Source organism: Sceloporus occidentalis, unplaced genomic scaffold (genome assembly GCF_023333645.1).
Source record: "Sceloporus occidentalis isolate IW3139 unplaced genomic scaffold, rSceOcc1.0.p SCAF_2, whole genome shotgun sequence".
NCBI classification, from domain to species: Eukaryota; Metazoa; Chordata; class Lepidosauria; order Squamata; family Phrynosomatidae; genus Sceloporus; species Sceloporus occidentalis.
In genome coordinates this window covers 59556676-59581937 of record NW_028316982.1, presented here as the reverse complement: position 1 = coordinate 59581937, position 25262 = coordinate 59556676, and the positions used below count along the sequence as shown (strand labels likewise).

Here is a 25262-nt window from a genome sequence, read left to right as displayed (position 1 = left end):
TCGTATATAAAACATATGTGCAAAATGTTGAAAATATGTGCAAAGAGGATTATTACCAGCTATAAATTTGGGCTTTGAATCTGTCTTTACTTTGAAATCAGCAAATTAAGTCTAGGAGTTTGCACTTTACAATTCTAAGTCTCATTGAAGTCAGAAATTATCCAAAATAGGGCAAACAATCTATTCCTCAAAAGATTCTTGATTCTTGCTAACAGTAATTTTTCGTGACAGTACTCCTTTGTTTGAATTTATATACATCATTCATCTTCTTTCATACCCTCTCACAGAATAAAATACTAGAAACTCTTAGAGATCTTCCAGTTCCTAGAAACAGTGTGATTACTTCTGGTACTATTTAAGCTACCTACCAAAACAACATAACAGGTGGTGGCTGGAGATGTCAGAAAAGCAGCTTTTGCAAGATTATCCTTTTTAACATAGCCTGCAGAAACCAATGTTCTTTAGTTACTAAGATTTATTGTTTAAATATTACGTCCCTTTCACTCTCAAACAAACTTTGATGCTTTTGAAGCACATATAATTGTCCAGGAAACTAGAATAGCAGAGGGAGGAAAATCCCACTGCAAGCATCCATAAATACTAGAATGAAACCAAAATGGTATACAGATCTTCCACATTTCTTCCTTCAGCTGAAAATTTTGGTATACACAGCCAATACATGGGATCACTGATCATGCTCCACTTGCAGACAACAGCTTGGGTTTCAAGGAAGAAACAGAGAGCCATCCAGTCAATTGCCTTCAAACAAACTGTATCATGGATTAGCCACAGAAGTCTTTCTCTTTCAGACATGGGGCTGCTTCTTCCGATGTTTCTTGCCTGCCTGAGCACCACGCTGGGCTCCCTTCATCAGGCCCTTATATTGTCCCTGAAGTTTGGCCTTTTTCCTGCACAAGAATACAAGAAAGAGAACACAAATTAGAATAAGTACTACCTACAGTAAAGGAGGTGCAAGGCACTCAGAGAGGCATTTGTGAGTATAAGAGTATAGTGATTACAATAGGCACTTCTTTGTAAGAAATTTCTCCATAGCCTCTAGCCCAGGAGAATGGATCATATGAAATAGTGGAGTACATGATTTGTAAAAGTCCCAGATGCAGTACCTGTTATCTTCAGTATGAGGAAATGAATGATAGTAAAGACCTCTTGTTAGAAACCCTGCAGAGCACCTCTCAGGTAGAAAGCTTCTTATACTCTCCCCATGCCATCCCTGAATCATACCTCCTGTTAAGCTTTGCTCTGTTCAGTGGGATGTAGGCATAAGGATCCAGATGTCCTTTCTTCTTGATGTCACCTTTGCCTTTCTGTGGGAACAGAAGGGGATCAATGTTTAAAGTCAGGTGGGCAGGATCAAACTTCAGGCACAGATCTTATCCTTCTGCATGGCTTCCCACACCAGATATCCACAAGTTTCATCAATACTGTAGAAACGTAGAACCTGAAAGTAAGAGAGAGCTGGCCCTCACCCTTGCACTGGGGATTGGGTTGTGTCAATGGAGTGCTATCAATGTCAATAAATTGGGGGGAGAAACGTATCAGGCTCTATATTGGCCTCAGTCCAGGGAGTCTTTTGATCCTGGCTGTGGCATCTTGGTAGAGATGTGAAGACCCTTAGAAAAAACTGGGGAAGAAACATTTTGTTTTTCCCATTAACAATGATGAAAAATAGTTAATGGATTTTTTAAAAGAATAATGAATAAAATATTTAACATACGATATTCATATACTGAGTACTCTAATATCATTTCTAAAAAAAGCAAGAGGAAGGCTTTTATGTAAGATTATGTATAATATCAGATCATTACAAGCTATGGCCTTGATTTTCCTTTTCTCAGTTCTTTTAAGGGAATGAGTGTGTCATGTCTGCCTCAAGTTATGGAGAACTGATAGAAACAGAACAGATAGAAACAGAACAATTTCCTCAATTTTACTAAAGTTAGTGGTTTCTTCTTTTTTTTAGTTGCACTTTTGGCCTGGTCCTCAAACTGGCAAAACCAAAGAGGTTCCTTATAGTTTAGGACACTGTAGCTCCATTTGTAACAAAAAAAAAATGATATATATTCTGAATAAACTGTAATTTTAATATATCACACATGATATTTAGATATATATATATAGAATGAATTTTATGTTGCTGTTGCTCTTCCCCCGTTTCCCCCCCCCCCCCATGGTTTCAAAATTTCCAAAAAATTTACATCTCTGCCTCTCTGTTAGACAGATTCACTTCTTGGCTCATCTGAAAGAAGAACAGAAGATATGCGTGCCGCAGAAATGTGATGGTTCTTTCCTCCTCACTGTATAACCATGCATAAAAAAGTCAGGGGGAGGAGGCAAGAAAGGTTAAGGGCTGCTGCAGCAAGGTATTTCAGGTGTGCGGAGAGAGACACAGCTCTGGCCTACGATCAGCCTGTTATCACGGAAACCATTAACATCAAAAGGAATGTGACCTTTGGTATGTGTGGGGGAAATATTCCTTCCCCTTGCTTTATGTTGTGTCTCAAGCAAGTGTCCTGAGAAGAAAGTAATCTCTGAACATATTCTCTGAAGATACCACTATCTGTATTTAATTATCAAGCCAGTAAAGAATAATTTGAATAATATGGAAACAAATGATCTCAGGGTCTGAAAATTCAGCAACTGTGAGCCCTAATTCTTCATATTATGACCATACCTTTGCCTTGTATTCTCCCCCAGGTGCTGCATTCTTGCCAACAGGCCGATGGATTCCTGTGCCTCCAGCTGAAAATGGCAAACACAAGAGAAATAAATTTAAGCTCAAAAAGTTAGAAGAAATTGCTTACTCTGCTCACTTGTGCTAGAAGAAAATACCCTCAACGTGGGGCCATCTTCCATGTAAATACTTAACTCTGCCTTGCATGGATTACCACTACATCATCATAATGCCTGCATCACACAGAAGTATCATTGTAGCACTATATGGCCAGTGTGCTAAGGATAAAGTGTGCAATGAATGAGACATGACACTAAGGCATTTTTGTCAGTTATTGTAAAATAAACACATCTTGGAGACTGACCTTGAGCTAAGTGTCACCCTTACATGATCACTTCTTCCTATTTCTCTTGCCCTGTTACAAGGGCAGGAATCCGTAGCAGTAAGTTCTATAAAGTCTGCAACAATAATAAAGGAACATGAATTTACCTTTGTATTGTGATTGTGAATCAGTACCAAGCTCCTCTTCATCTGCCTCTTCCCGGAATCGGCGCTTCTGAGCCTTCTTCTGCAAGGGAAATTTCATAGATTAGCACAGGCCATAACAGAATGGACTAGGTTTCTTAGAATGTCAAAAAGGCTCACCAATTTCTAGTATCAATCACATGGCAATGCCAATCACATTTTGAATGTCAAACCAAATTGTCTTTGAATGCCAAAGAACAGTGAATCTGGGCAACAGCATAAGGACTGCCCACATCTAAAGAGAATTCCTGAAATCCCAGTTCTCCTCCCTCCCTTCTCATTTTCCCAGCTCACTACTTACACTCCGGATTCCAACTTCCTGCATTAGATCTGCCATCTCCTCATCTACTCCTATGGCAAAAAATACAAGACATCAGCCACAGCACCCAAGGATGTATCACATTTAACAAAGCCTTGCCCATCAGGTTCACAGGCAAAATAAGCCAATATAAGGGGCAGCAGGGAAGTGTTTTCTTGCATTAATAAACAAAAAAAATTTTCTTGTTGTTTTGTTATTATTTGTGTAGATTAACCTGATGAGCACTGGAATGTACACATGAGATTACTGAGCAAGTGCGGTTTAATGGTGAGAGCTTTCCACTCAGCTATAATTATGAGGTAGTAACTCTCAGTTCAAATGCTATCATCTATGCTTGCTAAGTGGCCTGAGGAAAGCTGCTATCTCTAAGTCCTCTATTCTAATGTCTTTTTATTTATCCAGTTGCTGATTCTGTTTAGTCTTTTATTGTTTTAAATTTGTAGTTCTCACTTACCTATTTTTAAATGCTATAAGCTGTCCTAAGTGTCAAACAGCTGACCAATAAATCTTTTAATAAAACAAAACTGTCACTAATCCAGTCTATGTATATTGCTTTGGAACACTCACAGTGCTGTGTACTATTACCACCAACAGTATTAAAACTATCAAAATTTGCATGCTATCTAATCTATCTTAATTAAAGAGAGCAGCAATTTCCAATTTTAAAACAGCAAGGGGGAGAGAGGTTAGATTCCTTTTTTAGTATCCAACTGTGCATTAACTGTGAGAAAATGCTTGCAGTTCTAACACATTCAGCTGGAATGGATGAAAGACCAGGAATTTTAAAAAAAGCAACAAAAGAGGGCATGAGTTTCGCTTCTGTAACAGGATTTTAAATATTTAATGAGAAACATATAACAAATCTAAAGACAGTATTTTAGCTGGCTGAAGATTATTTGTTAAACCAATGCTCAGTATTTTTCACAAGCTGAAGTTATGTAAATTTAAATCAGAAGCAAGTACAGAATTCAACACAGCTTAGTGTCAGGAAACCATGTTATATGCCTTCATCAGTGGCAGACAGTATCAGAGTTGATAAAATTAATAGAATATTGTTCCACTGTCATGGTGGGCCAGGACTTTGAAGATGGCTAACAGAATCAAATGCTTAGCTCGCAAGTCCAGGAACAATGTGCAGAAACCTAATGGTTTATTATCAGAGGTGAAATCATTCAGCTAAATACATTAGGCCAACTACTGGGCCTTATACCTTTAGTTCCTTCTTCCTCCTTTTCGTTCTCTTCTTCACATATGATGAGACGGCCATCAGCTGACACCTTAAAGTCATGGCTGACTTTCCCAGTTTGGCCACTACCTGGCTTGGTTGCTGAAGGAAAGAGCACATAAGCTTTACAAGGAGACAAGGCAGTTCCTCTGGCAAACAGAATGGGCAAAGACACTAAAGGGACAGTGTGTGCCATCTTTATCCTGCTTCTTACCCAGAACCCTTTGTGCCACATTAGGGTCCAAGAAATTGAGGGGCTCATCACTTTCTCCCTCCTTGAGCCAGGCTTTACTTCGTTGCTGTTGCTTGTTTCTGCTCTCTCTTTTATGTGGCTTGATGTCATCTTCCAGGTCAGAGTCAGAATCAGCCAGTACCTCCTCCATGCTGAATGCAAGAAAGCAGAGAAAAAAACAGCTAGTGAAGGCCCATAAAGCACTTCTGCTTCCACAGCACTTGGGAGATCAGAAACTCCTCTTTTAGCCTTTAAATAAAAGTTTCTTTTGGCCTCTGCATTAGCACACCAAGGATCCAATCTGGAACTCCAGCCATACCTTTCGCCTTTGGGTTGCACCACTCTTCCTCCTTCTTCTGAAGAAGTGGCTGCTGCTCGTTTCAGAGCTTGCCGCTTGCGGTTCCGTGCCTCAGTTTTGCGGATGTTCAACAGCACCTTGTGATATGACTCAGGAAGCAAAGCCTGCAAAGGCTCAAAGCTATGAAGTGAAAATGAGAGATCAGTGTCATGAAAACCAGTTTCTCTCCTGCCCTATGTTCTCAGCTATGAAAGTCAGACAAGTATGCAAAACTGCCAGGGTTTATTCAACTAAACGTTTAAGAGACAAGAAAACTGCTTTTAAGCTAAGTGAGATAATTTTTCAACTGTTCAAATACTGGTCAGAAAGATTCAAAGAAGTTAGAGGACTGGTTCAGAGCCCTGGTGTTAAAAAAAATATCACAGTAACACTTAGAAACTGGCTTCCACAAACAAACTTGCCAGTGGCATGGAAAATTTACTACATAGTGAGAAGAATTTATGCACAAATTTAAAAAAATGAGAAGCTTCTCCTCTGTGAATGTGAATAGACTGGGGAAGTTAAGTCAGATGGCACTTTTTTTTTCATTATCTAGTTCAATATCATAAACAATCTGAATCAACATCAATGAAAGAAATACCAATGCACTGCATACATAATTCTTAATTTTCTAAAAATGGGGCCTAACCGGATATTAATTCTAAAAAATGTGGATAAGCTAGCCTCTATGTTGGTTCTCTAGCAAATGAAGGTATGAGGAGGAGGAGTCATCTTATCTTAGATCATATTGGCACATGCTTCATAAGTAAAGCCAGCCATACTACTTTGAACACATCCCAGTCAGTGGTAGGCTAATCTTTTTTATCCCACCCCAGTCAAATGCTAAGATATAGAGAAGGAAGTTATAAATAATATCTGACCACCAACCCATACAAAATTTGCAGACCTCTGGCTATAAGAGTTTACTGCCACTTTCAACCTTCAGTGCCTTATGTCCTGCCTGAAACATGTGCTTATATGTATAGCAATATGTATCCAAGATGGTCTATGGAACAAATGCTCCAGAGCAAGCAGTGTCTGAGAATGCAACATGAGCCTAAGTCCTACTTGGTATTCCTACTACAGAAGACCCACTGAATCAATTGTTGAATGATGAGTCAACACCTAAATTCCATTTTATTTATTTTATCGATTCCACTAAGTCAATAGGTAATTTTTACCAATAGAATTCAGGAATGAGAACATCTCCCTTCCCTGTCTGCTTGCTAACCCCCAACACTAACCCAAATTTACGCATCAGTTTGGAAAGGAGGTTTCGGATCTTCAAGCGGAAATGGCGCCTCATGTCATCTGTCAACCCTCCTATGGCTTCTAACTGTAAAAAAGAGCACAAACCTTAGAATCCTGGCTACTGATCAGATAATTCATTTTATAAAGTCAGTCCCATCAATGCTCTGTCTCATGCATGTACACCCCTTGGAATGGAATATGACTACTTCCTAAGAGTAGAAGAAATGAAATAATGCTACATAGGTCCAAACAAATAATGCACCAGTAATTCCAATATGGACCTATGAACTCTGTGTGAAATACCAGAGAGACTGCAGGGTGGGATATGTTCCAAGCATTCAAATACTTCTTTCTTTCCTCTTAGCTATAGAAATTAAGGGCACCTTCATTGCAAGGCCTTTCTTCCCAAACACTATCCCAATGCACTTCTCCAATCTCACCATGGTCTCCATGTGTCGACCCAATAAAGCTGTGTCCAGGAGCAAGACTGCCACTTTGAGGAAGCTGAAGGATGACTTGACGACATCCCGTGTCCGGGAGCCCATCATGAGGCAGATGTGCTTCATGAGTTGCTCCAGGGCATCTGGTCCAACATGTTCTGCAGGAGTATAAGCTATGTTAGATACATATGTCAGATTTTTTCTCTTCCCTGAGCATATCAGAGAGGCTTCCAAGTTCTTACCATGCACCAACAATTCTTCTGCTCAGGGAAATCCCACTACATATTTCTAACAAGGCCTAGCAGTGCCTGTAAAGGGGCCTGAGGACACATAGCCTCGATCCAGAATAAAGAGACACAGCCAAAGTTATCACCTGTAAGAACTTATGAGAATGCCTAATCCCTGTCTATGTAGTAGTTCAATCCAAAGACAGTTTCCAGTTTAGTACCTTTCAGCCTTTCAGATAAATTCTTTTTAAAACTGATAAGGATATAAATCATTTAAAGCCCCCCCCCCCAATTTAAAATCCAGTTCTTTTACCTTTAAACTCAAAGAGCAGACGGGCAAGAGCAAGGACAGTGCAGCTGATCATGGTGACAGAGCCAGTCAAGCCTGCATAGACCAGCAGCAGATAACGCTGCATTCCATCTGAAGGGGAATTTAAAAAAAAAAAGGGGGGGTGTTGTTGTAAGTGTATCCTCATTATCACAAGTAGAGCATCTACAACTACACATAGTTTACAACTAGGACTGAAGAGGCTCTCCTACAAGGAAAATCAAAATGGGATAGAAATGTTCCTGTGAAGGAAAGAGTTTTCAAAGGAAAACAATTCATTGTTTAAATCCATGCAATCTGAGACAAAATACTAAGCATTCTAGAATAATTATGGGCCAAAAGTAGAGAAAGACTGTAGCTTGGTGGCACAGCACATGCACTTGACCCAAAGGGGCACATGGACAGTTCCTAGCACCTCCAGGTACAGCTAGGAACAATTCCTTCCTAAAATCCTTGAGAGCCAGCTAGTGGAGAAGGTACTGAGGCAGACAGCCCAACTGCCTGACTCATTACAATGCACTATACCAAGCAAAGACCATAAATATCCACAGTTGGCAGGCAATATGGGGAAGGAGACAAGAATCAAATCATAGGATACTGAACTGGGGAGGACAGAAAGCTCTCATAATCTAACCACTAGAAACTCTTCTAAAACAAAAACTATAGAATCAAGATTTTAAAAAATCTACACAAAAGTCCAGGATACCTTTCAACTAAACTTCAAAGAAAATCCCAAATTATTTTTTATTAAATATCACAGATGAACTGGAAGGGAAACTGAACCAAGATCAAATAGGGGTTATACTATATATGATTACAGCAGCCCATTAAATTTTAGCAAAGTATTGGAAAAGAGGAAATCCCCACATGTTAGAATACTGGTTAACAAAATTAAATGATTTAATGATTATGGACAAACTAACAATGATGCTCAATGATAAACTGGAGCAATTATTTCAAAAGAAATGGGGGAAAATCAACAGTTTGGGACCTAGCCTAAAAAGGGTAAGGAATCCTATTTAGACATATGTAAGGACCAGCAATATTGAAAGGAAGATGTATAAGAATGAGACTAAAATTAGAGCTATATATGAAACAATGATGTATATATAATTAACAACATATATAGTGTACAAAGAAGGATACATTAATTTAAAAAAAGATTTTTAAAAATCTGCTTTGTACAGGAGGATGACAGGGGTACACAAAGCCCTGATTACAAGCAGGATTAAGATAATTCTGCATTTTGACATGGGTGTGGAATTTAATATCAGATGCACAATTTAGTACACTGAGAACCAAATATTTTGGCCCTTATGGTTATAAGCATCATCAGCAAATATGAAAAAAAGTTCACTGAGACCTTGGAAGCTAAAATGGAGAAGTCAGATTGAGATTTCTAGAGGGGTCAAGTGGTAAAATGTTCTATGTAAATTGTTCCTTCCTATGTATAAACACAATTACGCAAAACAAATATATATACATGCAAAGGGATCTTGTAGCACCTTTGAGACTAACCGAAAGGAGGAAGCTGGTAGCATGAGTTTTCATAGACTTGAGCCTGCTTCCTCAGATACATGTCTGTCACGCTTCTGAGAAAGTAGACTCAAGTCTACGAAGCTCATGCTACCAACTTCTTTCTTTCAGTTAGTCTCAAAGGTGCTACAAGAGCGAGACTTTGAGATTTCCTGCATGGCAGGGGGTTGGACTGGATGGCCCTTGTGGTCTCTTCCAACTCTATTATTCTATAATCTCATTGCATACTTATTTTCCAGACTAACAGGGCTATGTCTTTGAATTCAAGCAATACATACATATGCACACAGATTTTATTAGCTTATACAAAATATATCTAGACCTCAAAAGTCAGCAAAATTAGTACCATCATTAAAGTACAAGATTAGTATTATATGGCTGAGTGCTAGGAGGGGGCGTAACCAACGATTACTGGTACAACTGTGAAATCGTAGATGAAGACCAATGCTATACAATTAAAAATAGAAAGGGAACATCAGGAACCAAAATGGCTTTACCAATAGAGGGATAGGGCACATAGAGTGAGGGGAGGGAGTTATTTTCATATAGCAGCCTAGGACTCACCATTTGGAGTGGGACCAAAGCGGAGAAAAGCATGGCCAATTTCTACAAGCAGGTTATAAGCATTCTTGCGGGCTCCTACAGACACTTCCTTGGTACAGAGGATTACCTGGACACAAAAAATATTCGTCAGCAACCCTGTGCTACCTAATGACTAGCTTTTTGGGGGGGACTGGCTTCAGCCTCAACAGGGAAAAGTTTAATTCCCAGCCGACTAGCTTCATCTTGTTAAAACTTCCCCTGTTGTGGCAAAATTTAGTATCTTTAAATCCAGAAAACATATTCAAGGGTAGCTCTTCGAGGGTTTTCCCTCCAACAAAGATACAATTCTTTCATTTAGACTACAACTGGCAAGTTTTACCTATACAGCACCTAAAGGTTTTCCCAGATGTAGCAGTACAGGAACATCTTGAGAAATTTAATGTTCTCAGCCTAAGAAAGAGGCATTTAGCTTTGCACAGGACAGAGGAGTGGTCTCTGACTGCACTGATATCCCTCTCTAGACCATCTTAACTGACAGCAGAAGTAATCTCTGAGATGAAATGTGACTCTAACATAGTTACTTTTCTTCTCCTGTATGATTTTTAACATTTTTGTCTGATGAAGAAGCCAGTGAAGCTTTGAAAGCTTTGCATGATGTATTTTTGTGCATTTTGGTTTGCCAATAAAGATCTTGCTCTTATGAATATTTTGTATTTTGGTGAACAGGGCAGTTTATCTTCCAACTGTAATGGATAAAGATTCAAAAGATGATTTGCAAAATCCCTACCTATTAAAGCAAATGGGAGTGGCAACCAATTCCAACCTACCACCTTCAATCGCTGGATAATGTAATAGATATTCCCTCAGATCCTCTCTGATCTTGCAAATTGAGCAGGGTCAGACCAGGTAAGTACTTGGATGGGAAACCACCAATGAATACCATATGCTTTGAGCTATGTTTCAGATGAAGGTACAGGCACTTCCACCTCTGAGTATTCATTGCCTAAGAAAGCTCTATGAAATTCATGGGATTGCCATAAGCCAACAGGCTACATGAAGGCTCAAACACACACACACACATCCGTGTTTCTTGTTTACGTGGGGAACCAGCAAACCCCCCCCCCCAAATATGCTAGGGACTGGCACTATCTTTGTACTCACTGAATAAATTTACAGCGCTTTATAAATAAAAGTTAATAATAATAATAATAATAATAATAATAATACATAGTGATTTTCCTTTCCTGGAATCTTGCCAGGAAACAAACAGCCAATAGCCATGAGACTGGCATGTAGGGCAGTGCTTTGAGTAGTGATGGAAAGACAGTGACATTCCCACAGTTGGAGAAAGATTCTGGTTTATTTGGCAGACAAAACAATATTCTGTCAGTACTGCCAAAAGGAAAGGAACATGAGAACAAAGGTGGTGGGGGATATCTTTAACTGCGGTTGCTACAGGCTTATCTTTGGTTTGTAAAAGATGAAAAAGGAGAAAAAAGGAGGCAGAGAAGTATAAGGCTTCAGAAATTAGCAAAACAGAACTATCCCTGACTTGGTACTGTTGGGGGATTTACAATTAAGTTGCATGAACAAACATGGTGCTCCCAGAGTTGTATTTACAGTATCCTTGCCTCCTGATGACACAACACAACCACTACTTTGCTCATCCCTTCAGCACCTCGACAGCCACTTCCTTTTCTTGCCCTTTCTCACCTCGGGCACCAGAGATGTGACAAAATCTTCATGCTCCACTGTGAGCTGCTTGACAATGTAGAAAAGGCATTTCAGCCGGGGCTAGGGTTAAAGAGAAGGAGGAGCATTAGAAATGCAAAGGCAGAATAGCACCCCAAAACCATTCTTTTAACCTTTTTACTATGATTCTTGCAATGCCAGTATCCAATCCACCTTAGGCGGAAAAGCAACTGTTCTCTTTTCCTCAAACCCCTTTCTTACCCTCTTCGCAGGAGATGTGGCAGTGGGCAGGGATCCTAGGAGGGCATTCTGCAGATCCTCAAGGTGGCTTTGTACAAAGTTCTGACATGCAGGCCTGTCAGAGGCACACACCTCCTCCAGAACTCGATAGGCTTTTTTCTGTATCCTGTGGTCCTTATTCTAGGAAGATTTAACCAGACAGATTACTCAAGAAATACAATTTGAAGTACATGCTACCTCCAGTCCCCATAAGCTTGAAAGCAGTCACAACCAAGTAGGGGCCATGTCTATAAGTGCCTTTTAAACACTTCCCAAACTATAATGAGAAGCTTATAGAAAACCAGTTTACATGGTTGAGCTAATGTCTGAAATGAGACAAGCATATGGGCCAATCACACAGATTTTTCTCCTAAGGAATCAATACCATTTCGTTCATTTTCAACACTGTTCTAGCTGCATATGAACTGCTCATGGATAAACAATTCCCACACAAATGAGGAAAAGTCTACAGTCATTACTAGCAAAGACTATGCACGAGAGTAGGGCTGCAATATGACATAAAGCTGGAAGGAGGATAAAGTGGATAATATTCTAGTTATCTGATCTTATTTGACCAGGTAGCAAAAAAACCCCAAACATCTCATCCTGCATCAACAGAACTTCAAGGGGCAGCTGGGAAAGCCTATTTAAAACGAAGAAATTAACATCACTTTCTGTGCTTGTCAACAAAATTTTCACTGTGGTATTCCTTAGGTGAATAAAAATGGCCAGTCCTCTTAAATGTAACAGCTAATGCCCTTCCCCCCAAAAAAACTAAGGGGATTTTTTTTTGGTATCTCCTGTAGTCAGAGGTTCCTCGGGAACAAATCTAGTGTGAACACATTTCACCCATCAAATGAAAGAGTAACTCACCTGCAAGGAGGACTGGATGGTGCCATAGAGTTTATGCAGAGAAGGCTCATCAACATACGGGGCCATAGCAACAACAAGGTCCAACACAGAGAGCCTACAAAGAAAAGGAACTGTTAGCAAGGGTGCACAGAAAGCTGATATTCTTTCAAACTCAGCTCCTTCAGTTTCAGAATATGACAAAGCCAATCCCTGTTACGTAGTATCAAAATTTATCAAATTTCATAGCTGCTGAGTTAGGAACAAGATTGTAAATGTTTCATGCAGTTTCCTCCTTTCAATGTTATCTAATGGAGACTGGGAAGGAATGAAAATGTAGCTTCTGAGTTAGAATTTGATCAGTGTATTGTGCCAAGCAGGACCAGGAATAAGAAGCGCTTGCTCCCACAGTGATGTAGAGAACTGTGATTTGTGTTGAAGAGAGTGGGAGATAGACCTGTTCCCAGGATAGACCTGTTCCCAGGATAGTCTTTTCTACTCTACAAAGAATGCTCAGCACCAGTGGGGTCTTACCTAGTGAACTCTGAATTATCAGGACTAGTCAGCTTCTCACTTGCTTTCTCCAGGAATGTATGCACCATCTGTAATAGAAGTAAAAAGGGAGTCACTCCCAAGCAGTGAAAATCTCACAGCTACATCTTGTTCACACACCCTTGCCCACCTGGGATTCAGTGATCGTTAAATAGGCCCGGATAGTGTCCAGTAAAGAGCGCCGGTGTACAGGGCTCTCATTGGCATCGCCCTCTTGGCTATATACATTGAACAGGATGGGAAGGTAGTTCTTTGCAAAACGTCCAACTTCAGCACGCTCTGCCTCTGCAAAGAAAGATAAAGAAATATAGGACATGGAGTGGGTCACTGCTGATGTGGGCTACTTTTAAAAATACTTATAGCAAGATCTGATCCGGTATAACGCAATATAAATATATATTATTTCCTTAAAGCTGTGGGAGGAAGGTAGCTGACGTAGTGGTTTTCACTGAACTAGCTAATTAAATGCTATCATTTTCTTTGACCACTGCAGAGAGACTCTGACGGGCATTTCACATGGAACAGAGCAAACCAGAAGAACTAATGGGCAAACTCTATGAATGAGCATGGGTTGACTACCCCAACTTGCCCTTCTCTACTCTTGCATTTTCAGCAGAAAGAGGAACTGGACTAAAAGTAGCTCCAATCATGACAACTTTGCTGGAGTAAAAAGGCAAGCATGTGTTTGACAAACAGATCTTACCTGTTTGACAGCCCTTGTTAATCAGCCTACGCAGTGCTTGACATACTATTAGCCGCAGATCAGGACGGTCACTGATGGCCATACCTAGGGTGCGGGCTAATCCTTTAAATGAAGCTACCACATCTGTGGGTCGGCTACAGAATCCAGGCAGCAAGGTCCACATCTGTAAGAAGGGAAGGTTAGTGCTGTCCCACAACACACAGCAAGTTCTAAACCCACTAAGGCACAACATATTCACCCCAGGAGCAGAAAATACTGCAAGCAAAACTTCAGGGCAGAGTCTCACCTGCCACTGCAGTGTATCATAGATCTTGGCTTCTAGATCTCGTCTTTCCTGGGCAAGCTCTGTGGCTACAGAAAGTCAAGAGAGATCTGTGATTGTCACTTTTGCACATTAACTTGTTAACCAGGGAAACAACTTGACATGCTGGGTATGAGATACTAGGATTTCACATGTCATGAAATATCTCACCAATCTAAAGGAATGTTACACTATTATAACAGATGACCTGGATGTTTAATGCACATCTGCCCATTAAAGGTTTCTGCTTGCTCAGGACCATGCAACTACACTAATTTCTAAGATGAAATACTCATGTACTCTCAGTTTGGAAGAGGTATTCACTTAAAGTGATGGATTTTATTGTTAGAACACAGGATGGTAATTTTTATGGAAGATTCATTGGGCAGAATCAACCACAGTTGTACTGCAATAAGACAGAGCCTTGGTCATGCTCCTTTCAGGTCCAAACCTAGGTTTAGCCATAGGTGCTATGGGTGTGCCCTACCTGTTCTCTTCATTACCTCTGCTCTTCAGTGTTGCAGCCAATGGTAGAAAGTAACTGGAGAAGAAAGCAAGGGGTGCATCTCGAATGTGATCTCTGAGCACAGGAAGGAGCCAACTACGAGGGAAATCCAGTGTCTCCCTAGTGGGGTGGATGGAAGAGAACAGAAAAGAGTTAAGTGACCCCTGAAATACTGCTGGAATATGCTGGATTTTGGGGCTGATTGTGTTCTCCAGAGCTTTCTGACATAATAGTGTTTTAAGAGTGGAAACAAGAAAGACCCAAGCAATTAACACCTCCATCCAGCTGACTCTCCTAAATAGTGGAACACATACATAGAATGGTATGCTGAGTTTACAGTGTATTAGGAAAGATCAGAGTGCCATATGAAACCTTACACAGATGCCTTGTCAGAGAATCATATCTCAGCCTGGTTTAGGGGTGTCCCATTTTACTCAAATATTTACTTCTTTTGGCTGAAAGCTTCTCATCAAGACTCTGCTCCTTTATTCAGGGAAGCAGTAGGTTCTTCTTTACAGCACCATACCAACCATTTGAGATACTCCAAGTGACCCTGAGACTCTAGCTTGACTGCTAGGCAAGGCCTATATTCCCCATCTCAGTAGTGAGGAGCAGGGGTTTATACCTGTTGAGATGAGCCCGACAAGCTTTCATGTCTTTGTGAAGTTAGTACAACAGAAGGAAAAGCCCCTATCCCTCTCCAGGGTAAGCGCTCTTACCCAATTAAAAAAACCTCTGGCCCTGCATGCATTAAAATTCTCTTTGAGTACTTAAACTCAGTGGTACAAACCAGCAAAAATGATGAGAGGGAAAAGGTACAAGATGCTCCTGCTCCCAAACTCATAAAGATAACGATCATACTTACTCTGTGCCATCAATATCCAGGGGCACAGCCTGCAGGACTACTTCAGGTCCCATAGTGGCCACTGCAGCCCCCACAGCTTGGTCAAGCAACACAGTGTGAGGGAAGTGTGGGGAGCTACGGAGATCAGCAAGAGACTGCAGGCACTGCAGAAGGAAAACACACCACACAGCAAGAAGTATTAAAAATCATATGTATGCTCAAGTGAAATTGTGGGATGCAATTTTATTTCCCAGGGTGTTAGCCCTTTTAAAGGGAAACAAAAATATGCAAGCATGAAAGTTAAACTTGTTAGAGTTCAGCTTTCATCAGCAGAACAGCAAACATGTGAGTCAGACTATTACTTTAAATCTGTCTTCCTAAAGAATAAAGTCTTACTCAAAAAACAAAAAACAAAACAAAAACACACCAACAACAAACATACAGTTTGTGGTTTAAAAAACAAATAATAATGACTTTAATAAATAAATACATAACAAACTAAATCTTATCCTAACTGGTGATGGTTTGGGTAAAGAGAGAAACTCTCACCATCCTTTAATATATATATATATATAGCAGGAAGGGAACTATGACGGACTGTTTGAAGCAGTTGAGAAACTTCAGAGAGAGCTGTTAAACTGCCTCCCAAGATGGAGTGCCAGGAGTCACATGACAGATAGAATGAGAGAGGGACAAAAGGAGTCCCTATCTATATAATGAAAGAAAGGAGAATGTAATGCATACATTTTCGAACAGAAATCTCCCCCATACACTCATTTGTAGAATTTATCTCAACACTTTCATCCCAAGAAAGGGACTATTTGGACATGAGAGTCTTGCCTTGTATATTTCTAAGATTATTGACTGCTGACATCTGGGTCATCTTTTATGCTTCCTTGACTGTCCCAGCTGACCCAGATGTCAGCAATCAATAATCTCAGAAACATACAAGGCAAGACCCTGATGTCCAAATAGTCCCTTTCTTGGGTTGAAAGTTAGCAATATCCTGCTTGTCTTCTGTGATGTAGGTTTGGATCATGACAGCAACTCCTTTTTTACCTTACACATGATGGGATGACACTGCTGTCCACAGATCTCAAAGAAAGTCCTCAGAACCTGCAATACAGAAGCCCAAGCTGCATGGAACCGATATGTCAGGCCCTCTTCTACTGCTCTACAAGAAGAAAAGGAAGCAATGAATGAAAAGGTACTCTTGACTTGCAGTAAAATAAGAAAGCTGCAAGATAACCCACACTTTCCATTTCCCCCAAATCAGTTAGCTGTTTCTTCTACCTAAACATCTTGCTGACATGAGCAGCAGATCCTGATGGAGTGGCAGATGAAAGCTTTCCTAGTTCGGCCGTGTGTGGGGCCAGACACTCATTCAGCAAGACCTGCAGGAGAAGGACACAAATGTATAGCACCAATCTACTCCCTCTTCAGGACAAGAGTATTACAACCAGGTAGAAAGAACATCAGTGCACACACATCCAACCGTGAAATGCCTAATCATTCTTTAGTTCAGGAAAAGCTACCAAACTCCACAGAAACACAATTCTTGCCAGCTCTGCATTATGCAGGCAAGAATTGAGGCAAAACAATACCTTGAGAGTTTGTGCTGCAGCAGATATCACTTGGGTATGAGGGGAAAGGAAGCAGTTCATGGATGTATTGAACAGGCGGGGAAGGTGAGCCCAACATAGATCCCATTGCTGCCTACAATGAAAGAGAAATTATTATGGAAGATTTGCAGAACAGACCTCTTGTCCCCATCTCATTTTCATCTTCTTCTCCCCAACCTTACTTTGCCAGGTTAACATGAGCTCGCTCCATGACAGCCAACCAGGCCAACAGAGGCTGGAGGTCACTCTCATTGGGAACGTAGTCATATAGGGCCTGGTAGAGCAGAACAGAGAGCATTACTGGAAAATCAAGGGATGGCTCTGCCTCACACTCACCTCACTTGCCTCCTAAGGTACTTACCATGATGATCTGAGCATTAAGCTCAGGTGGCAGGCAGGATGAGGCTGGCTGGGCAACAAAGAGGCTATGAAAGGCTTTCATTGCACATGCTGTTACTAGCTGTAGGGGGAAAGGATGTGTAAATGTTAGATGTTTTTGCCCTTTGATATTTTTCCCCTACCCCCCAATCCAGGTAGTCAAAAACTGTGTTTTGAACCCACAAAAAGAACGTATTTTGGGTAGACCATCCAGATCCCCAGAGCATCAATATCCCATCTCTCTAGTCCTCCAAATTGAAGATGTTCCCAGAACACCCAAAGCAAAATCAGTGTCACGAAGTCACCATTATGAGAGAGAGGGGAACTCACCACATGGCTGAGGGTCATAACTCGTAACAGGGTCTCACAGCAAGATTTGACAGACTGGGCAGGCAAACAAGGCAGCAAATCATGCAGCAAAGTTAGCACATGTAAGGTGGTTGTGGCCTCTTTAGCACCTGGGGAACCAGAGAAATTCAGAGCTGATATTCTTACAAGTTGTTACTGCTCCTTATAAAAATTACACCCTATTCTTCAAAAAGACCTTACCCAAATAGTGAAATAGAAATAGTAAAATACAATTATAAGAAATACAAAAAGATACACACAAAAAACCCTATATAATAAATGACAACAGCACTAAAAATGTTGGAAAAGGAGTAAAATTATATTTTGCCTGATACTATAAATATGAACTTTGTTGTTGTGTTCCTTCAAGTCATTTCTGACTTATGGTGATCCTATGGCGATCCCATCACAGAGTTTTCTTGACAAGATTTGTTCAGAAGGGAATTGCCATTGCATTTGCCTTCCTGTGAGGCTGAGAGCGTATAACTCAACCAAGATCACCCAGTGCGTTTTCATGGCTCAGCTGGGCATCGAACCTTGGTCTTCAGAGTTATAGTCCAATACTCAAACCACTGCACCACACTGGATTTCTAAAGCAGAAATATCTTTGCCCATGAAGCACTGCTAAGGGACAATTGACAGGCACCTGGAACCCCATCTGCTACTATGCTTTGCATCATACCCAGATGATTTTAAACAGGACTGTTTTCAAAGGAATTTAGTAAGTTATGGGGCAGATGTACATGCAGAAAGGACAATGAAGAGGAGGAAGAAGGCCTGTATGCAAGCATGTATGCAACAGAATGCTTTTGGGTGTGTCAGCCAAGGATGAAAACAGTTTAGATGTTGACAAAAGCAAGAGATGCAGGTGAGGGAGTGAAACAGAAAATTTCTTAGGCCAGTCCTAGATTATTAGTTAGCTGACAAAGAAAGAGGGGGAGATGTGCTAGGTTGGTTGAAAGGAAGTGGCTTGATATTAAACAAGAATTCATTTGGAGGGGCTGGATATTTGTAGGGGTATCTCATTAATTAGGAGGAATATTATTTGAGGGATTTAGAGATGACTGGGGGAAATTAACCAGCTTGCCTTCTGTGAAACTGGTGTTCAGTTCAATAGATTAAAAAAAAAAGAATTTGTATTTTGGGTTGGAGATCAAGGCTATTTTGTACTCAGGTTCTTAGATAAGTTACTGACCTCTGAGTTTTGCCAGTTTGTCTTCTGTAAAATGGGCATTTTGTTGTTTAACACAGGGGTGAATACATGGTTTGATAGTTGAGGTTCAGACCTATTTCTTGCCTTTGGCTCAGTTTTCTTGGACATGTTTCCATCCTTTTTGTGACCAGTCAGGCCATTATAGAGGCCATTTAACATTTGTTTTCATGACAGTTTTTCAAATTTCCAGATGGGCTCATAGGACCTCAAAAGTTGGGGACTTCTAAAACAATACAAGCCAATGCAGAATACTTTACTTCACTAGTAGTGTTTGTAATCCAGATCAGTAATGAAATTCCTGGGAAGCCCCTACAGTGCCATCTCAGTGGAGATGTTTGAACAATTCCGTAAAAAGCTCAACTAAAAAACAGAATCATATCAGGGGGTTAGACTCAATTGTCTGTGGGGTCCTTTCCAACTCTGTAATTCTATGATAACAAACCTTGTATGCCAGTACTAAAATTTCTCAAGTGGTAGAATATTTTAGAATCTAACCTCCACAATGTATGAACTTAATTAATTACACAAATTAATTTCCCATCCCCAGTACCTCCAGCTTTCTCAATCTCTTGCACACAGAATTTGGCTGTAGAATATGCAGCTGGGTGATGTGAGGGAGCCCCATCTCCGAACAAGAACTCACTACCTCTGAGGATGGAGAAAACACCATGTTGAGCAGCTTTGCGAACCTGGAACATGGATGAGCAATCTGGAATTAGGGTCAAGTGCCTATTCCAGGCAGTTATATACTGTAGATAACATTTCATTATAGTCATCTTCAACATTTTACACAGAAAAGGCAGAATACAGACTTAAATAAGTCCTTGCAGTAGTACTGGGGTGTATCTATTGTGGGTTGAAGCAACTCAGTCAGGCCTAAAGCAAACTTACTGAAATCAATGAAGCTTGTCTGTCATGATTAAAAGAAGTCCCATTGATTTCAATGAGTCTGTTCTAATCATGAAGAAGTCTCAGTGCAAATCATTAGACAGCTGCAGTGAAACAGAATGGTAGAGGAGCATGTTGAGTATGAACCAATATGACTAGTGACTCACCTTAGGTTTGACATGGACAGTAAAGCTGAGAAGGCCATGGAAAACCTGCATTGTCACAGGGTAATTCCAAGCTGCCAGATTCTGTCTTCGCAGTAATGTGGCTAGACAGGAGATCACCTAATAGAAAGAAGACAGAAAAGTGTTATCAGAACCTGGTGTCTTCCAATGCATGCTGGACATCAAGACACATACTGGAGAACCTTTGAGCCTGGAGATCAAATACACCCGACAGCACTGAGTGCCAAAATAATATATTACCACTTTTAAGTCTAAGAAGATAACTAATTCAGCCTTCCTTCACCCACACTGCTCATGGACTAAACCACTAAAGAGTTGGGGTAATGGGTCTCTGCTTAACAGGCCTCTGTCTCCTTAGTATGCATATTACACTACAGAAAGATGCCATTAATCATAAAAGTTCCCCAAGCCAAATATCTAGATGAAGGCTGGGAAATATATGGATGGCATACTCTACACTGGCTATGGCTAATGCGGGTCACCGTTCAGTAAAATCCAGATGGCCACATTTCCCCAGCCAAGATCTAAATGCTTCCCTTGCTCTCATCAGTCCACTCCTGGAACACTTACCCAGCGCAGGGCCAAAGTGGAATCACCACACGACTGTGATCCTAGAATCTCCATAAATGCTTTGGAGGTATCAGAGAACTTCTTTATCAGCACAGGGCCTGGTACTCTGTTGAGTGAGATTGAAGATGGGAGACAATGTGGAGCAGAAGTGATAGCAAGTATTTTACTAGGTGTTAAACTTCCAGTAACTTCACTCAGTCCTTGGATCATGTACTCTGTTTCAAGGGACAAAGATGTCCACAGGCAGAGAAAATACTATGGAAGTGTATTTCAGTTGTACACAATGACATGATATTTAAAAACATCCTCCCCCATCTGCAAGGAACCATATTTTTCTTGATAAGGTCAAGGAAGTAAAAGGATAATAGGACCAAGTGCATCTGATGGCTAAATCCTCCTTCCAAGCCATTATCAGGCTTGTTTCTGGAAACAGTAAGAGTAGCTTGGAATTTTGTTTGCTCTACTGGTTTCAGCACATTCTGAAGCCTCCTTAGGTGGATTATTGGCCTGGACCAGCAACATTCTCCTAGCTTTCTTAGAGCTTACCGTTTCAGTACCAAATTCAGAAGATAAGTGACAGCAGCCAGAGACTCCGGCGATTCCACAGCTTCCAGAGTAGTCATCTGAGGAGACACAGTGTGATGGACAAATCAGTTTGGCTGCCTGGGATTTCATTTTGGTCTGAAGGATCATCTACCTCCACATCATCCCGGTCATAAATGAAGGCCTGTGATGTCATGGGCCTGTATATAAGAATGTTCCTTGATTTACTGTGGGAACATGAGATAAGACAGCTGCTGGGGGGGGGGAGAATGGGGTATTGAAGTGGATGCTGACTGGTGGAATGTTTGAGATTTGTATGAGGCAGTTGGTGAATTACAATGGGGAGTTTCAGTCTGAGTGGAAAGGAATTTACTTTGAGGTCTTGAGAAGAGCACACCAAGGAAAAGTGTTTGAGAGATGTCTGAGTCAGACTAGGGTTGGAGTGAGAAGGAGGAGTTTGAGTAAAAGTCTGATTTAGCCTGAGAGGTTTTTATGCCAAGTTGACCTATATCACCAATTCATAGTTGGGAGATTGCTATCATTTATTGTAACTTGAGAATTATATGCATATACTGTATATTCAAACATTTATTACATACATTAGTATAGTACAGACACAGGTAGCGTGTATCTGACTGCCCCATTTCCCTTGATAGTTACCAGTGCGCCAAAATATTCTGTCTCACTCTCTGCACCACCCTGTGCCCGGATCACCTCGGTAACAGCAGCCAACACGGCGCATATCTGTAAAGAATCCAACAGTGAGAGTTAGAAGCTCATGCCACCACTCCACCAACTCTCCCAACTAAAGCTCCCACTGTTTAGCCTGCTTATAATTAATGGGAAAAGAAGATATAGTATGCTCAGAGGGAAATAGCAAAAAGACAAAAAGAAAAGAAAATTAAAGCCCTTAGTTTCCCCTTGCTTGATTTCGTGCCTTTATTTATTTTCTTTTGTATGCTGCCTTGCTCCCAGGAGGGACCCAAGGCAGCTCACAGATTAAACCAGTAAAAAAAAACCTACAATAAAATTTAAAGCAATTAAACTAATCTAAAAGTAGTATAAAATCATTTTAAAATATACAAAGTTAAAAGCATGACTAAAACACACCTACTCCATAAACACTACCCTGATATGATTATATACAGTATCAAACACCTGCTTAAATAAAAATGTCTTGGCTTGCCAATGAAAAGCAAGCAGGGAGGATGCCAGTTTAGCCTCCCATGGATGGGGATTCCAGAAGGTGGGAGCAGCTACTGAGAAGGCTCTTCCTCATGTCCTCTCCAAGTGAGCCTGTGATGGTGATGGGACTGAGAAAGCAAACAGCTTTCAAATGGGAATGAGGAATGACAGATTGCCAGTGACTCTGCAAGCCAATAAATACGAATAATATTTCTTAAAAGTTAAGTTGCCATTAGAACAAATAAATTACCTAGTTAAATGGCAACTGTGTCAGTTAAGTCTGGTCCAATAGCTTCCATCACAATCCTTTCAGTTCACTGCTAGGAGTCCAAGTTTTCTCTTCATTCTAAAGTTTTGTTCATCAGCTCTCTTCTCTACATTCTTCTCTCGCCTCACTCCTCCATTCTTTCCTCACAAGTCTTCCACCAGCTGTCTCCAAACAACTTTTCTTCCCCCCTTTCCCCCTCAACATGCTATGCCCTTTTGTATGGCTCCTATTGTATGACATAATAACAGTAAGAACTGCATTCTCCTCCCCACCTTCTTAATACTTGACCTTATATGTTCCATTCTTCAAAAAACATAACTAATCGTGTAACAGAGAGCAGGATAAAAATATTTTAATAAATCAAATTAAAAAAACATATATTTTTAAAATTTGCCTGGAAACAGGAGGTCTGATCCCCTCTCCAACTGACATGTGACATGATAATTTATCTACATTCGGGGGGGGGGGGGCTTGATGGGACTAGGGTCAAATTGTAACTCCCAGCACTTGGCAGACTGCACCAGGTGCCAAAATCCAGCAAATTCAAGTCCTTTGTTGTTTATTGCTAGTTTGCCCATAGACACAGGCCACAGTATCCTTGTCATACGCCAAATGACAGAAAGCTCTTTTCTACAAAATCAGGAGATGCAGACCGCACAACACTCATGTGTAATGCATATTAACCGTATTTCTTAATATCACACATTAAATACAGCTAATTGAATGAGATAACAACACAGATTACCCAAGCTATTTAAATAGAAGCTTCCGTCACACTTTTTTCAGTCAGTGGAGTTTACTGCATTAAAGTTGGAACGGTCCTTAAGCATTCTTAAACGGACCGTTCCTAGAACAGGAGGCGGCGGGGAACACTGTATATTGTACAGCAGGAACTCTGCTGCCAAGCGTTCCCATTCTGTTTTGGAAGCATTCCCCAGGGCCAATTTTCGGGAACGCTTTCTCAAGCATTCTTGAAAGTTGGCCCTCTGGAACACTTCCAGAACAGAATGGGAACGCTCAGTGGCATTCCCACTGTGCAATATCCAGTGTTCCCCGCCACCTCCCATTCCAGGAACAGACCCTTTAAGAACACTTAAGGGCCATTCCAACTTTAATGCAGTAAACTCCAATGTCTCTTTTTTTTTCAAATGTCTTGTCTATCCACTCTCCTCTCTCCTTCCTTCTCTTTGCACTTCCTTCTCCTTCAACTGTCATCAACTAACTTTCCCTCCCTTTGTTCTTCTACTGTATTCCAAGCCCCCCACATACATACTACGGCTTCACAATCCCTGGTGTTTACACACCTCCTTGTGGGCAGCAGAATTGGATTCCCACAAACGTTGCACTCTGCTGAAGGTGAGGTTAGTGCAGTCAGTCAAGCCGCTCAGAAAGGTGGCTGCAGATTTGTGGGTCTTAGCTGTTTCGGCATTGTCATCCTGTTCCATAAGAGACTGAGCTCCCCTGCCATTGCGTGAAGTAGTCAGAGGCCCTGATGACTGTAACTCATTGTGCAGTTTCAGAGCATCCACAGTCAGGTTGCTGTTTTCTGTAAGAGAGAGACAAACAGGTAAGCATTTCTCTGCCAGGGAGCCCTGGTGCCACAATAAACTACAACTCCCAGGATTCCCTAACATTGAGCCAGGGTAGTTAAAACGCTCTCACTCTGGACTATTTCTGCAGTGTGCTTTGGAGCTGAGTGACTTTTGGGCAAGTCAGACTCTCTCAGCCTCAAGAGGATGGCCATGGCAAACCCCCTCTCAAGAAATGCCCATGACAGGGTTGCCCTGAGTTGGAAAGGACTTGAAGGCATAGAACAACCACAACAAGCTTGACTCTGGAGACCAGGTTCAGTCTAGGTCACTCCACCTCATGCCTCTCAGGAAGTAGGTTCAAGTCTATTGAAACTCAAGCTCATGTCTGCCAGGGAAGGGGCAGCCCTGTGTGGGGGTTTTAACACACACACACACAAACACACACGTGTGTATATATCTATATAGAGTGTCACCCTTTCCCTATCTGAGGCATGTATCACTCTCTCTCCGCCTCGAGGAGGGCCATGGCCAGCCCCCTCCCTCCCTCCCTCCCTCCCTGGCGCCTACCAGAGCGAGGGGCCAGCAGCCTCCCCCGGGCGGCCTGGCGGTGGCGCCGGATCTCCGGGTTGCTCTGGCTGCTCTGCCCCTTCTTCCAGCGCTTCAGCTTCCCGGCGGAGCCGGACCTCAGCTTCCCCGAGCGACCCATTCGCACAGACCCCGCCGGAGCCACGTGCAGCTCCCCCTCTGCGCCGCCCTCCTTTCAGGTCACTTCCGGTTGACCTCTGCCGGAAAGCGCAACAACTTCCGCCCCTCCCTCTGAAAAAACCCATTTTAAAAGGGAGGGGTTCTTATGTACCTCCGCCCACTTCCGGTTGGAATTGTAAATACTCTACCAACAGAAATGGGGGAAGTGCTTTGTTGCTGCTGTGTGCCTTCAATTACTACTACTACTACTACTATTATTATTATTATTGTGTGCCTTCAATTATTGTTATTATTATTATTTGCTGTTATGTGCCCTCAATAATAATAATTAGTTGTTCTTGTGTGCCTTCAGTTATTATTATTATTATTATTCGTTGTTGTTGTTGTTGTTGTTCTGTGCCTTCAGGTCCTCTCCAGCTGAAGGTGCCCCTGAGCCAGTGAACCT

General features: G+C 41.3%; 1 protein-coding gene across 1 annotated transcript; it reads right to left on the bottom strand.

The window, feature by feature from the left end:
• Positions 1 to 289: 289 nt before the first annotated feature.
• Positions 290 to 24888, bottom strand: LOC149318425 (RRP12-like protein). Its single transcript, XM_089509668.1, has 34 exons — positions 24680 to 24888; positions 23885 to 24126; positions 21788 to 21871; positions 21131 to 21207; positions 20585 to 20690; positions 19997 to 20113; positions 19492 to 19630; positions 17711 to 17838; positions 17364 to 17462; positions 17185 to 17276; positions 16985 to 17096; positions 16674 to 16774; positions 16440 to 16554; positions 15402 to 15544; positions 14535 to 14656; positions 14017 to 14081; positions 13731 to 13893; positions 13158 to 13312; positions 13010 to 13077; positions 12500 to 12593; positions 11609 to 11767; positions 11369 to 11449; positions 9677 to 9782; positions 7562 to 7669; positions 7022 to 7179; positions 6575 to 6666; positions 5313 to 5471; positions 4976 to 5145; positions 4747 to 4863; positions 3519 to 3568; positions 3182 to 3260; positions 2693 to 2760; positions 1243 to 1325; positions 290 to 908 (listed from the first exon to the last, which is right to left on the bottom strand). The coding sequence occupies exons 1-34, from the start codon at positions 24816 to 24818 to the stop codon at positions 806 to 808; spliced, it is 3894 nt and encodes a 1297-aa protein (XP_089365794.1). The 5' UTR covers positions 24819 to 24888; the 3' UTR covers positions 290 to 805.
• Positions 24889 to 25262: the final 374 nt, after the last annotated feature.